Source organism: Coregonus clupeaformis, chromosome 20, assembly GCF_020615455.1.
Source record: "Coregonus clupeaformis isolate EN_2021a chromosome 20, ASM2061545v1, whole genome shotgun sequence".
Taxonomy (NCBI): Eukaryota; Metazoa; Chordata; class Actinopteri; order Salmoniformes; family Salmonidae; genus Coregonus; species Coregonus clupeaformis.
Genome location: NC_059211.1, coordinates 38,228,406 through 38,244,835, shown reverse-complemented (window position 1 = coordinate 38,244,835; position 16,430 = coordinate 38,228,406). Strand labels below are relative to the sequence as shown.

The 16,430-nt window shown below is 48.1% G+C and overlaps 1 protein-coding gene across 1 annotated transcript in view; it reads left to right on the top strand.

Annotated features, from left to right (window-relative positions):
- Positions 1-13,836, top strand: part of LOC121532903 (leucine-rich repeat-containing protein 52-like) — a 29,681-nt gene extending 15,845 nt beyond the window's left edge. Inside the window, exons 3-4 of the mRNA XM_041838698.2 lie at positions 13,445-13,450; positions 13,532-13,836. Coding sequence (XP_041694632.2) covers positions 13,445-13,450; positions 13,532-13,836 — 311 coding nt within the window. The remainder of the gene's footprint in view (positions 1-13,444; positions 13,451-13,531) is intronic.
- Positions 13,837-16,430: the final 2,594 nt, after the last annotated feature.

The following is a 16,430-nucleotide window of genomic DNA, read 5'->3' as shown; positions in this document are numbered from 1 at the left end:
TCTGGAGGAAACCTGGCACCATCCCTATGGTGAAGTATGGTGGTGGCATTATCATGCTGTGTGGATGTTTTTCAGTGGCAGGGACTGGGAGACTAGTCAGGATCGAGGGAAAGATGAACGGAGCAAAGTACAGACAATGCAGGAGTCGCTTCGGGACAAGTCTCTGAATGTCCTTGAGTGGCCCAGCCAGAGCCCGGACTTGAACCTGATCGAACATCTCTGGAGAGACCTAAAAATAGCTGTGCAGCGACGCTCCCCATTCAACCTGTCAGAGCTTGAGAGGATCTGCAGAGAAGAATGGGAGAAACTTCCCAAATACAGGTGTGCCAAGCTTGTAGCGTCATACCCAAGAAGACTCGAGGCTGTAATCGCTGCCAAAGGTGCTTCAACAAAGTACTGAGTAAAGGGTCTGAATACTTATGTAAATGTGATATTTCAGTTTCTTATTTGTAATAAATGTGCAAACATTTCTAAAAACCTGTTTTAGCTTTGTCATTATGGGGTATTGTGTGTAAATTGATGAGGGGGAAAAAACTATTTAATCAATTTTTTAACAAGGCTGTAACGTAACAAAATGTGGAAAAGTCAAAGGGTCTGAATACTTTCCAAATGCACTGTAAATATAACATTTTCTAAATGTTCTTGAAATGTTATGCGGACTTCCAAGACAATGTAAATTGTATATTGCGTGAACATCAAAGGAATATTTTGTTAAGCCTAAAGCAAATATGCTATTAACGTCATAAAAACGGAAATTATGGAACATTGTGCAACTTTGGGGGAATGTTCTGTGCAACCTATGTGAATATCACAAGAATATTCTTGCAACATCCCAGACAACTCCCATAACTTAACTCAATGTTCTGGGAACCTTTAAAGAACTTAGACCAGGTGTTCTTTTAAAAAATATACATTTTATTTAATATTTTATAAACAATACAAAACATATACATAGAACACCTACTCATTCAAGGGTTTTTCTTTATTTTTACTATTTTTTACATTGTAGAATAATAGTGAAGACATCAAAACGGTGGTGTACATACAAACGACAACATCATACAAACATCAACTATATCACACCTGCCCAGACCCACTAGCACACACCCTCATCTCCAGCTCCCGCGTCACTTTCCGTCACATGGCCAGAAACTGCACCATTTGTTTTCTCTCCGTAGCCACGCACTATCAATATTTAAATAATAAATCATTCGATTTTTCCATTGTGTTAATGATGGCGCATTGACTAATTTCCACGATTTTAGTATGCGTTTTTTCAAGATGAGTGATGAGAAGAGAATCGTCCAACCCATCGGGTATATCTTTACACCCCCATATGCCGTGTCTGGAAATATGCAGACAGATGGATTAAAAGTACGTTTACAAATTTCTAGCTCTGCCCACAACTTCCAGGCTTTATAGCGTTCCCAGAAAGCATGGATTGTTAAGTAATTATTAGTTTTACACCATTGTGCTGTAGAATTTGTGAAATTTGTCTGATGTATAATACATTCTATACATTAGTTTATACTGGACTAAGCGTACATTTTCGTCAACTGTAATTTCATTAGTTATGCTCCATCTTTCCCTCCATCTTGTGTCAATATCAGTTATTTTTAAGTCTTGGTTCCAATAGTTAATATTTTTTCCCTATGCTTTTTGGATGTGCTCTCTGCAAGGTTTTGTATATCTTCTCTATCATATGAACATCCTTTTCTGACTCAAATAAGATTCTCTCAAGGTTGCTCTGATGTCCAAAAGATTTCCAATCAAAATGTCATGATATGTAACTTTTAAGTTGCATGTATTTGAGACTATCTACATTGGTCAGTCCAAAATACTTTTTAATTCTGTCATGGAAATAAATGTATTTCCTGTTACCAAGTCATTTACGGTTTCTATGCCTTTAGTTTTCCATGGGACCAATTTATCTGTGAATTCTGAAAAGCTATCCAAGGATTGTTCCATAAAGTTGTGTTTTTCTGAATAGTTTTGGGATCTTGTAGAATATGTTTCATTTTCTTCCATATTGTTATAGTGAAATGTTTTCTAGGAACATTCTTGTAACATCAGGTGAATGTTTTTTGCACCCTAAAATAAACATTGTAGAATCATCTGCACAACTGGACAGATTTTGTGTTTTGGGAACATACTGTATCTTTTGTGATGTCCCCAGAATGTTCTCACCAGACTGTTCCCACAACCTAATGAAACATTCTGGGAACCTTTAAAGAACAGATTAAATGGGTTCTAGGAATGTTCTTGCAACATCAGGCGAATGATTTATACAAACATTGTATAATCAACAGCACGACTGGACAGTTTCTGTGTTATGAGAACATTTGCTGCGACCTAACGAATGTTCTGGGACCTTTCACAGAACCAATTATGGTTTACTGGGATGAGTCATGTTAATAATGATACTACAGCACTGCCAACTGCTAGGGCTGAGGGGACAGGTGGCTCCTGCTGGATTTTATAGATTAAAAATGTATGTAGATTGGTGTACAATTCAGTCTATGAATGTGAGTTACTAATAATCACTGCTTCTACTTCTACTCATGATCAGCCATCCAACCATACTATGGTAATGGCGATAATTGTATAGTCCAGTCCTGTCACAGCTTTCCAGTAGGGTTTGAGTAAATTGAGGCCATGGAAAGATTACTCTCTCTCTCTCTCTCTCTCTCTCTCTCTCTCTCTCTCTCTCTCTCTCTCTCTCTCTCTCTCTCTCTCTCTCTCTCTCTCTCTCTCTCTCTCTCTCTCTAACCTGTGCTGTGGTTTTCAGTTAAGTGTGACGATAGAAGAGGAGTCAGACAGTCATTCTAACTGGTGTTGTGTTTTAGCAGTAGTATGGAGTAGCTGAAAGCCTCTTCAGTGTGGGAGCTGTTGTATAAGTCAGTCTCCTCATGGTTGTGTCATACAGAGAGATACTGACAGTGAAGCACCCACAGTGGTTTAGTTCATTCTCTACGTGGGCAGAGACAGACAGAGGGAGATAGATCGACAGAGAGAGCTAGACAGACAAAGAGAGAGAGAGAGAGAGAGAGAGAGAGAGAGAGAGAGAGAGAGAGAGAGAGAGAGAGAGAGAGAGAGAGAGAGAGAGAGAGAGAGAGAGAGAGAGAGAGAGAGAGAGAGAGAGAGAGAGAGAGAGAGAGAGAGAGAGAGAGAGAGAGAGAGAGAGAGAGAGAGAGAGAGAGAGAGAGAGAGAGAGACAGAGACAGAGACAGAGACAGAGACAGAGACAGAGACAGAGACAGAGAGAGCAAGAGAGAGAGAGCTAGACAGAAAGAGAGAGAGATAAATAGACAGAGGAAAAACAGACAGAGGGAGATAGACTGAAAGAGAGAAACAGACAGTGGACCATCCATTCTGGGGCGTCTGTTTGTAATAAAGATGAGATGGGCCAGTTGAGTGGTGGCTGTTATGTGGTGTGTGGATGGGGGTGGGGGTAAGGGGGCATAGCAATCCCTTCTCCCCTAGGGCTGAAGCAGACTGGTAATGAGCTGTGTGTGTGTGTGTGTGTGTGTGTGTGTGTGTGTGTGTGTGTGTGTGTGTGTGTGCGCGTGCGTGTGCGTGCATGCGAGAGATGACGGGTCGTCAGCGGAACAAGGCCCGTCACAGATTATGACAGAGAGTGACGCGAGGGACAGCCATGTGATCTAATACACCCTGGAGAGAGCGAGAGAGATGGAGAGAAAGAGGGAGGGAGGGAGGGAGGAAAAGGAGAAAAGGAAAGAGGATGAGCGAGAGGGAGACGAGGAAGAACCATAAAGAGCTGGTGTGAGTGAAGGCTTTTGCTCCAGCCAAAGAAGTAACCCTGCCATGAGGGTTACAGTTCCAATACTATGTCAATCATCTGATAGGTTCACAATCAATAACAAGTTGCGGAATGACAAAGGACCAAAACCATACCATGAGCTGCAACTACATATCTTGGACCTTTGCTCCGACCAACTGAGCCGAGTTGGTCAACCTCGTATTTGTCTGTGTGGTGTGCCGGGGCAAGGTAAGGACTAAGCAAATCCTGCCTAATCTGAATAATAACTTGCATAATGTTGCCCAGCTAACTCAACGTCATCATGTGCCAGTCTATTTCTGCCCAGACAGGGAAAGCTTAGGTTACCCTCCGTGTCTGATCTGATCTGCTTTGTCTGATCCTGACCTGCATTAACCTCAGAGCGAGTCCCTGACACACACACACACACACACGTACACGTACACACGCATACATGCACAAACACACGCACAGACGTACTATACACACATACATACACACACACACGTACACACGCATACATGCACAAACACACGCACAGACGTACTATACACACATACATACACACACACACACACACACACACACACACACACACACACACACACACACATACACACACACACATGTCCAAACAGAGATAGAAGTATTAGACACCTGTCCTCAGCTACAGCCTCATGACCTTGTTGGATAAAGATAAAAAGGCAATAAGTGCCTTGCAAAAGTATTCATCCCCCTTGGCATTTTTCCTATTTTGTTGCATTACAACCTGTAATTTAAATGGATATTTATTTGGATTTCATGTAATGGACATACACAAAATAGTCCAAATTGGTCAAGTGAAATAAAAAAAATAACTTGTTTCAAAAAAGTATAAAAAATCAATAACGGAAAAGTGGTGCGTGCATATGTATTCACCCCCTTTGCTATGAAGCCCCTAAATAAGATCTGGTGCAACCAATTACCTTCAGAAGTAACATAATTACTTAAATAAAGTCCACCTGTGTGCAATCTAAGTGTCACATGATCTCAGTATATATACACCTGTTCTGAAAGGCCCCAGAGTCTGCAACACCACTAAGCAAGGGGCACCACCAAACATGCGGCACCATGAAGACCAAGGACCTCTCCAAACAGGTCATGAACAAAGTTGTGGAGAAGTACAGATCAGGGTTGGGTTATAAATAAAAAAAATCAGAAACTTTGAACATCCCACGGAGCACCATTAAATCCATTATTAAAAAATGGAAAGAATATGGCACCACAACAAACCTGCCAAGAGAGGGCCGCCCACCAAAACTCACAGACCAGGCAAGGAGGGCATTCATCAGAGAGGAAACAAAGAGACCAAAGATAACCCTGAAGGAGCTGCAAAGCTCCACAGCGGAGATTGGAGTATCTGTCCATAGGACCACTTTAAGCCGTACACTCCACAGAGCTGGGCTTTACGGAAGAGTGGCCAGAAAAAAGCCATTGCTTAAAGAAAACAATAAGCAAACACGTTTGGTGTTCGCCAAAAGCCATGTGGTACTCTGGTCAGATGAGACTAAAATTGAGCTTTTTGGCCATCAAGGAAAACCCTATGTCTGGCACAAACCCAACACCTCTCATCACCCCGAGAACACCATCCCCACAGTGAAGCATGGTGGTGGCAGCATCATGTTGTGGGAATGTTTTTCATCGGCAGGGACTGGGAAACTGGTCAGAATTGAAGGAATGATGGATGGCGCTAAATACAGGGAAATTCTTGAGGGAAACCTGTTTCAGTCTTCCAGATATTTGAGACTGGGACGGAGGTTCTGTCACAGTGGCTGATGTGGATGTGGTGGAGGAGTCACACGCAGGACACAGAAGCTAAGTCCAACCGACTTTACTGAACACAATAATATAGAGACACTGGCCTCAACAAAATAGGAGGCGGACTATGCGCAACAATGCGCAAAACACAAGTAATCCAAAGCGCACGAAAACAGTACAGTGCGACGACAGGAAATACAAAATACAAACGACGAGCCGCACCTGATGACAGGCAAACAATAACACACAATACTTGACAAACAAAACGAGAAACTTATAGGGGACATAATCAACCCAAATGGAAAACAGGTGTACAATAAAGACAAAACCAAACGAACATCGATAACATACAACGGTGGCAGCTAGTACTCCGGGGACGACGACCGCCGAAGCCTGCCCGAGCAAGGAGGAGGAGCAGCCTCGGCCGAAACCGTGACAGTACCCCCCCCTTGACGCGCGGCTCCAGCCGTGCGCCGACCCCGGCCTCGGGGACGACCAGGAGGACGCGGAGCAGGGCGCGTGGGTTGACCACAGTGGAACTCTGTCAGGAGAGACGGGTCTAGGATGTCCCTCCTCGGCACCCAGCACCGTTCCTCTGGGCCGTACCCCTCCCACTCCACGAGATATTGGAGACCCCCCATCCGACGTCTCGAATCCAAGATGGACCGAACTGTGTACGCCGGAGCCCCCTCGATGTCCAGTGGGGGCGGAGGAGTCTCTCTGATCTCATCGTCCTGGAGTGGACCAGCTACCACCGGCCTGAGAAGAGACACATGGAACGAGGGGTTAATACGATAATCACTAGGCAGTTGTAACCTGTAACACACCTCGTTCAATCTTCTCAGGACTTTAAAAGGCCCCACAAACCGCCGACCCAGTTTCCGGCAGGGCAGGCGGAGGGGTAGGTTTCTGGTAGAGAGCCAGACTCGATCACCAGGTGCGTACACCGGCCCCTCACTGCGGTGGAGATCGGCGCTCGCTTTCTGACGACGGATAGCCCGCTGCAGGTGGACGTGTGCAGCGTTCCACGTCTCCTCTGAGCGCCGCACCCACTCATCCACCGCAGGAGCCTCGATCTGGCTCTGCTGCCACGGTGCCAGAACCTGGTAACCTAACACACATTGGAAAGGGGTTAGATTGGTTGAGGAGTGGCGGAGAGAGTTCTGGGCCATCTCTGCCCAGGGAACATACCTCGCCCACTCCTCCGGCCGGCCCTGGCAATAAGATCTAAGAAACCTACCCACATCCTGGTTCACACGTTCCACCTGCCCATTACTCTCCAGGTGGTAACCCGAGGTCAGGCTCACCGAGACCCCCAAACGCTCCATAAACGCTCTCCAGACTCTGGAGGTGAACTGGGGACCTTGATCAGACACTATATCCTCGGGTACCCCGTAGTGCCGAAAAACGTGGGTGAATAGTGCTTCGGCGGTCTGTAGGGCAGTAGGAAGACCCGGCATTGGGAGCAGACGACAGGCCTTAGAGAACCGATCCACAACGACCAGTATAGTAGTATTCCCCTGCGAGGGGGGAAGGTCTGTGACGAAATCCACCGAGAGGTGAGATCATGGTCGTTGTGGAATGGGCAGGGGTTGTACCTTACTCCTGGGCAGGTGTCTAGGCGCCTTACACTGGGCGCACACCGAGCAGGAGGAGACATAAACCCTCACATCCCTGGCTAACGTTGGCCACCAGTACTTAGCGCTAAGGCAGTGCACAGTCCGGCCAATACCAGGATGTCCAGAGGAGGGTGACGTGTGAGCCCAATATATCAGTCGATCCCGAACCTCGAGCGGATCGTACGTCTGACCCACCGGGCACTGTGGAGGACTAGGGTCGGTACGCAACGCCCGCTCGATTTCAGCATCGACCTCCCACACTACTGGTGCCACCAGACAAGACTCCGGCAGTATGGGAGTGGGCTCAACGGACCTCTCCTCCGTGTCATACCGCCGAGACAGTGCGTCTGCCTTACCGTTCTGGGACCCAGGGATGTACGTGATCTTAAATACGAACCGGGCTAAAAACATTTTCCACCGCGCCTGGCGAGGGTTCAATCTCCTAGCTGCCCGGATGTACTCCAGGTTACGGTGGTCAGTCAAAATGAGAAAAGGGTGTTGAGCCCCCTCAAACCAATGCCTCCACACCTTTAGGGCCTGTACCACGGCTAACAGCTCCCTGTCCCCTACTTCATAATTTCGCTCCGCCGGGCTGAGCTTTCTGGAGTAAAAAGCACAGGGGCGGAGTTTAGGTGGCGTGCCGGACCGTTGCGAAAGTACGGCCCCAATACCGGCCTCTGACGCGTCAACCTCTACCTGAAATGGTAAAGCGGGATCCGGATGCGCCAGCACCGGAGCCGAAGTAAACAGGTCCTTCAGTCTCCCAAAAGCCCTGTCCGCCTCGGCTGACCACTGCAAACGCACCGGACCCCCCTTCAACAGAGACGTTATGGGAGCTGCCACCTGTCCAAAACCCCGGATAAACCCCCGGTAGTAATTTGCAAACCCCAAAAACTGCTGCACCTCTTTAACAGTGGTTGGAGTTTGCCAATTACGCACGGCTGACACCCGGTCAACCTCCATCTTCACCCCTGACGCAGACAACTGATAACCCAAAAAGGAGATAGACTCCTGGAAAAACAGACATTTCTCTGCCTTGACATACAGGTCGTGCTCCAACAGCCTCCTCAACACTCGGCGCACCAGGGCTACATGCTCGGCTCGGGTAGGAGAGTACACAAGAATGTCATCAATGTACACGACCACACCCCTGCCCCTGCATGTCCCTGAAAATCTCATCCACGAAGGATTGGAAGACTGAAGGAGCGTTCATCAACCCGTATGGCATGACGAGATACTCGTAATGACCTGAGGTGGTACTAAATGCTGTCTTCCATTCATCGCCCTCTCTAATGCGCACCAAGTTGTATGCGCTCCTGAGATCTAGTTTTGTGAAGACACGCGCCCCGTGCAATGACTCCATCATAGTCGCAATCAGAGGGAGTGGATAACTGTATTTCACAGTGCTCTGATTGAGACTACGGTAATCAATGCACGGGCGCAAACCTCCATCCTTCTTCTTCACAAAAAAGAAGCTCGAGGAAGCAGGGGATGTGGATGGCCGTATGTATCCTTGTCTCAGAGATTCGGCTATGTAAGTCTCCATAGCTCTCTTCTCCTCTTGAGACAGAGGATACACATGGCTCCGTGGAAGTGCTGCTCCTGCCTGGAGGTCTATCGCACAATCTCCCTGCCTATGAGGAGGCAACTGCGTCGCCCTCGATTTACTGAACACGATTGCCAAATCCTCATACTCAGGGGGAATGTGCAGTGCGGGCACCTGGTTTGGACTCTCCACCGAGGTCGCCCCCACGGAAACACCTAGACATCGCCCCACACACTGGGCAGACCACTCCTTAAGAGCCCTCTGTTGCCACGAAATAGAAGGATTATGGGTAATCAACCAGGGAAGCCCCAACACCACCGGATACGCAGGAGAGTCAATCAGATATAGCTGAATAGTCTCCTCATGACCCCCCTGCGTCCTCATCCTAAGTGGCGCTGTGACCTCCCTAATCAACCCCGATCCCAATGGACGGCTGTCTAAAGCATGGACAGGAAATGGGGCGTCGACAGGAAGAAGGGGAATTCCTAGTTTTAAACAAAAATTTCGATCAACAAAATTCCCAGCTGCGCCTGAATCTACTAGCACCTTATGCTGGGAATGAGGTGCTACCTGAGGAAAATGTACAGGTAAACAGATGTGCACAACAGAGAGCTCTGGGTAAGTGGGACGCCTACTCACCTGGAATGACTCCCCAGTGCGTGGCCTGTCGTCCTCTCCCCTAGGAGACCCTCCCCAGCACCTAGCCGCAGTGTGCCCTCCACGACCACAGTTGGTGCAGGGGACAGCCCCCCTCGGGCTCCTCCTCCTCCTCTCTCTAGCGCCAGCACCTTCGAGCTCCATAGGGCTCGGCTCGGAGGTGCTGGAGGGTGGAATGGACGACCCCCACTCGGAACGTCCGCGGGTGGCCAGCAGGGTGTCCAGCCGGATGGACATGTCCACCAGCTGGTCGAAGGTGAGGTGGGTATCCCTGCAGGCCAGCTCTCGACGGACGTCCTCCCGTAGACTACAACGGTAGTGGTCGATGAGGGCCCGCTCATTCCACCCTGCATCCGCCGCTAGAGTCCGGAACTCCAGGGCGAACTCCTGTGCGCTCCTCTTCCCCTGTCGGAGGTAGAATAGATGCTCCCCCGCCGCTTTCCCCTCAGGTGGATGGTCGTACACGGCCCTGAAGCGGCGAGAGAACTCTGCGTAGGTGATGGTAGCAGCGTCTATCCTCCTCCATTCGGCATTGGCCCACTCCAACACCTTGCCGGTGAGACAGGAGATGAGGGCGGAGACGCTCTCGTGTCCCGAGGGCGCCGGGTGTACGGTGGCCAGGTAGAGTTCCACCTGCAGGAGGAACCCCTGACACCCGGCAGCGGTGCCATCATACGCCCTCGGGAGCGAGAGCCGAATCCCACTGGGTTCCGGAGCACCGATGGGAGGACTGACCGATGGTGATGGTAGGGTAGGCGGAGGCGTGGGTACCCCTCTGGTCTCCCATCGGTGCAGAGTGTTAATTACGTCCTGCAGGGCAGTCCCGAGCTGATGGATCCGATCGTCCTGCCCGCGGACGCGCTCCTCCAGAGACTCGGGTGCTGCTGCTGCTCCTGCTGACTCCATATGGTGTGTTATTCTGTCACAGTGGCTGATGTGGATGTGGTGGAGGAGTCACACGCAGGACACAGAAGCTAAGTCCAACCGACTTTACTGAACACAATAATATAGAGACACTGGCCTCAACAAAATAGGAGGCGGACTATGCGCAACAATGCGCAAAACACAAGTAATCCAAAGCGCACGAAAACAGTACAGTGCGACGACAGGAAATACAAAATACAAACGACGAGCCGCACCTGATGACAGGCGAACAATAACACACAATACTTGACAAACAAAACGAGAAACTTATAGGGGACATAATCAACCCAAATGGAAAACAGGTGTACAATAAAGACAAAACCAAACGAACATCGATAACATACAACGGTGGCAGCTAGTACTCCGGGGACGACGACCGCCGAAGCCTGCCCGAGCAAGGAGGAGGAGCAGCCTCGGCCGAAACCGTGACAGGTTCACCTTCCAGCAGGACAATGACCCTAAGCATACTGCTAAAGCAACACTTGAGTGGTTTAAGGGGAAACATTTAAATGTCTTGGAATGGCCTAGTCAAAGCCACGACCTCAATCCAATTGAGAATCTGTGGTATGACTTAAAGATTGCTGTACACCAGTGGAACCCATCCAACTTGAAGGAGCTGGGGCAGTTTTGCCTTGAAGAATGGGCAAACATCCCAGTGGCTAGATGTGCCAAGCTTATAGAGGCATACCCCAAGAGACTTGCAGCTGTAATTGCTGCAAAAGGTGGCTCTACAAAGTATTGACTTTGGGGGGGTGCACGCTCAGGTTTTCAGTTTTTTTGTCTTATTTCTTGTTTGTTTCACAATAAAAAATATTTTGCAACTTCAAAGTGGTAGGCATGTTGTGTAAATCAAATGATACAAACCCCCCAAAAATCCATTTTAATTCCATGTTGTAAGGCAACAAAATAGGAAAAATGCCAAGGGGGATGAATACTTTCGCAAGCCACTGTAGGATGCATTTAGGTTGGATATGATAGATGTCCTTGATTAACCATTTAAACTAATCTAAGAATGTCCATCTTATATGGAAGAGCTGATTGTGGATTTACACCCTATAATACATGCTACATGACTACTGAGATGGGCATAAGCATCTGCCTCTGATTCCAAAGGTTGAAAGTTTGAATCCAGCAATACAAAGTAGTTTTTTATATTTTTGTTTTAAGCCTATCCCAAACCTTCTGCCCAGACAGGGAACGCGTAGGTTACCCTCCATGTCTGATCTGATCTGATTAACTTTAAGAATTTGGATTTAATGCCTGAACTTAAAACCCTAACCTTAAAAATTCAGAGTTCATGCCTAAACTTAACCTTAAACACTTCGAGATTTGACATTTGTAATAACTTCTAAATTTGACGTTTGAGAAAAATGGACGTAAGACTGTGAGAGCTGGTAGCACATACTATCCCTCCATCTGAAATACTGTCCGAGCTAGTGTGATTCATAGGCTAATTTCTGTCCATCCTCCTCTCTTTCTCTCTTTCTGTCTCTCTCTGTCTCTCTTTCTCTCTCTCCATCATTCACCCCCTCCTTAAGACCTCTGTCGTTATTGGAAGAGGAGTGCAATTTAATTAACATCATTAACAGTATGAATCCATCAGTACCCCATTCACAGCCAGACACACACACGCACGCAGTGACGCACACACACACACGCACACATGTACTCAGGCACGCACATGCGCACACGCACGCACACACACGCACACACACATACTTCTTTAATGTCTAGGAAGACATTTTTGGAAAGGACAAGTCAATGCAATGATGCATGAGAGAGGGATAGTGGAGGGAGGAGAGATAGGGGGAGGGGAATTGAGAGAGAGAGAGATGAAATTATGAGGCAGTGCATATCCAGTTCTCTCTTAGTCTTCCTCATGAGACACTTCTCTCTCTCTCTCTCCCCCACTCTCTCCCTCCCTACTCTCCCCCCTCCCCTCTCTGGGAGAGTCGTTCAGTGACAGAGGTGACCCAGTCTGTAGGGGTCTCCTCTCTCCTCACACATCATTGTCTGTAATGGTTTGATTGACAGAGACATTGGCAATGGCAGTAGCCTCTTAGCCCCTTAACTTGTGATGAGCAGTAGGATGAGTCAATTATACACACTGATTTAAGGTCAGTAAAAAAAATTATCTAATGATGAGAGAATAAGAGAGAGAAAGAGAGAGAAAGAGAGGGTGAGAGAAAGAGAGGGTGAGAGAGAGGGTGAGAGAGTGAGAGGGTGAGAGAAAGAGAGGGTGAGAGAAAGAGAGGGTGAGAGAAAGAGAGGGTGAGAGAGAGAAGAAGAGAAAGAGCAAGAGAGAACTGGTGTTTAATTTTCCTATTTTTTAATTAGAAGCCAGCTGTTAACAGATGCCAAGAGAAGGAAAACAACACGATCTGTCCTTGGAGATGTCTTGTGTTTCTCTGAAGGCTGGTCAAATTCTCATCCCAGTGTGTGTGTGTGTGCGTGCGTGCATGTGTGTGTGTATTTGTGTGTGTGTGCTGAGCATTCTAATGTGTCTGTGTCCTAGATGTGTCCAAGACCTGCATTACCCTGAGGAAATCTATAGTGTCTACGGATCATTTATCAATAAGGTTATTACAGCTTTGTGTGTGTGTGTCTGTGTGTGAGTATGCTGCATTGTGGTAATACCTATTATTTCCCCCCTCTCCCTCCCTTCTACGTCCAACTAGCTCTCACAGTCTCACTTCAGAATGATATGTTCATCCATGTTTCTCAAACTTCAAATGTTGAAGTGGTTAAGGTTAAGTTTAGGCATTAACTCGGAAATCGTAAGGTTAGGCATTAACTCCTAATGGTTAAGGTAAGGGTTAAGGTTTGGGATAGGCTTAAAACCATCCCCGTCCACAACGCCCTAGCAAAACGAAAACCTACTTGAAGGTAACATCGCTCACTGTTGCCCCTAGTGGACAGTTTCCATGTCATCTCTCAATGTCCTCAGACATGGATGGACGTCGAATACTGACTTGTATCATGGGTGACCCGGCTGCTATATCACCCTCATTCTCTCGTTCTCTCCCCATGCCTGTCTCCTACTCTCTAATGCTATTCCCTTGCTCCCCCATCCTCCCTTCCTTAAACCCTCTTACTGTCTCTCTTTTCTCTCACTTTCTTCAGACGAGGGTCAGACAGCTACATCTCTCTTTTCTCTCCTTCTCTCTAGATGGCTAACTCTTTCTCTCTTGTCTCCCTCCCTCTCTCTAGACGAGGGCCAGACAGTGTGCCAGGGGCCTCCGGAGCTGTCTGGGCAACGGCTGGCTGAAGTGGGCATGCAGCTGAGGGCAGACTGCCACCAGGGCCTGGGCTACTGGGACTATCTGTTCTTCATCGCTATCGGCTTCATCATCTTCAGCGCCGGCACCGTGTCGGCATGGGTGATGGGTGTCCTCATGGTGCTGTACGAGAGATACAGCAAGAGAAAGGGGGAAGACATGGACAGTGATGACGAGGAGGAGAGACATATGGGGGGAGGGATGATGGGGGGGTCAGGGGAACGGGGATCTGAATAAGCCTGGCATGCAGGTGTGATGGAGTTATGAGGAGGAGGGGGAGAGGAAGAGGGGATGGGACTCTGTGAACAGCCAGAAGAGAAGAAGCTAAAAAAGGCAGAAGAGGAAGAAGAGAGGATACATTACAAAGAGCTATGGAGGGATGGAAGGACACTGAAGAAAAGGAAGAGGGGGAAGAAAAGAAGAGGGATGGAGTAATTGGAATAAAGGACACTGGGACCTTGGACAGTCCTGTTCTGACTGGGTGTCTCTGAGTGGGAGAAAACAGGACAGACATTTTACCCTGTGTGTGTGTGTGTGTGTGTGTGTGTGTGTGTGTGTGTGTGTGTGTGTGTGTGTGCCCGTGTGCGAGTGCGAGTGAGAGAGCAATAAGGGGAAATAGGCCTTCCACTTCAGGACTACAGAGTGACTTCTGAACTATTAAGAGCAATAAGCCCCCCACATCACACACACACACGCACACACACACACACACACACACACACACACACACACACACACACACACACACACACACACACACACACACACACACACACACACACACACACACACACACACACACACACACACACACACACACACACACACACACACACACACACACTGTAACACTGTCTCAACACAGATGCTAAGAGCTGGTTTCTCTGGTAAAGCAAAAAGACCCTGGAAGAGTGAATTACCCTCCATTCAATGTTATGCGCTTTGTTTGAGATAAACCCGTACACACACAGTGTGTAAGTCTACAGTAAGTTCATATTCTAGTTCAGCCCAGAGTTAGCTACTGTAACTGGGGCAGAACCATCACACAGCATCTCTCTCACCAGGGGGAACAAGTGATTCATAGGTCTAGACAAACCCTGCCCCTCTTCTGTCTCCCTCCCTCTCCCCCCCTCTCTCTCCCCCTCCATCCCTCATTCCCTCTCTCCCTTCTGTCCACCTCAAACTCGTTAGTACAGAGCCTACACATGAGAGCAGTGTGTGTATTAGCTAGGTTATTTTCAGTGCAGTTGATGAGAGCAGCAGTGTGTGTGTGTGTTAGCCAGGTTATTTCCAGTGTAGTTGATGAGAGCGGCAGTGTGTGTGTTAGCCAGGTTATTTCCAGTGTAGTTGATGAGAGCGGCAGTGTGTGTGTTAGCCAGGTTATTTCCAGTGTAGTTGATGAGAGCGGCAGTGTGTGTGTTAGCCAGGTTATTTCCAGTGTAGTTGAAAAGAGCGGCAGTGTGTGTGTTAACCAGGTTATTTCCAGTGTAGTTGATGAGAGCGGCAGTGTGTGTGTTAGCCAGGTTATTTCCAGTGTAGTTGATGAGAGCAGCAGTGTGTGTGTTAGCCAGGTTATTTCCAGTGTAGTTGATGAGAGCAGCAGTGTGTGTGTTAGCCAGGTTATTTCCAGTGTAGTTGATGAGAGCAGCAGTGTGTGTGTCTATATGTGGGCGTAGAGCATTAGGAGGATGTCAGCACTACATTTCACTGGGTGGGTAATTTGTAATCACACTCCGTGTCCCTGCCTACTGAGACGCATCCACACTGACAAACATGAACTCCTCTCAAGGGCACAGGTAAAGTCAGACCCTCAGGCCTGGGAACATTAACACCCCTCCTTCCATCCGTCTTTCCATCTCTCTCTTCATCCCTCTCTCCATCTCTCTCACCATCCCTCTCTCCATCTCTCTCTCCATCCCTCTCTCCATCCCTCTCTCCATCTCTCTCTCCATCTCTCTCACCATCCCTCTCTCCATCTCTCTCTCCATCCCTCTCTCCATCCCTCTCTCCATCCCTCTCTCCATCTCTCTCTCCATCTCTCTCTCCATCTCTCTCTCCATCCCTCTCTCCATCTCTCTCTCCATCCCTCTCTCCATCCCTCTCTCCATCTCTCTCTCCATCCCTCTCTCCATCCCTCTCTCCATCTCTCTCTCCATCTCTCTCTCCATCCCTCTCTCCATCTCTCTCTCCATCCCTCTCTCCATCTCTCTCTCCATCCCTCTCTCCATCCATCTCTCCATCTCTCTCTCCATCCCTCTCTCATCCCTCTCTCCATCTCTCTCTCCATCCCTCTCTCCATCCCTCTCTCCATCCCTCTCTCCATCTCTCTCTCCATCCCTCTCTCCATCCCTCTCTCCATCTCTCTCTCCATCCCTCTCTCCATCTCTCTCTCCATCTCTCTCTCCATCCCTCCACACTCAGGAGAGTCCTTAGCTGTCACTACATGCACCCACACATGCGAACAAGCAGGCACACAAGCAAGTAGACACGCACACACTCATGCACACACACAGACACAGATACACACACACACACACTCACACACACACACACACACACACACACTAATATACGCACAGATGCACAGACACAGATACACAGCTCAACTGTTAAATCTTTAGCTGGTCATTATCAGATGATAGGTTTATGAGCAGCTAAACCGTCTCAACAGACTCACAGCCTCAAGACAGATGAGACTGCTGTTAATGTGTCTGTTCCATGTACCATTTGATCTTACCACACACACACACACGCGTACACACACACGCACACACACGCGCACACACACACACACAGACACACACACATACCATAGCCATCTTGTCTGTTCA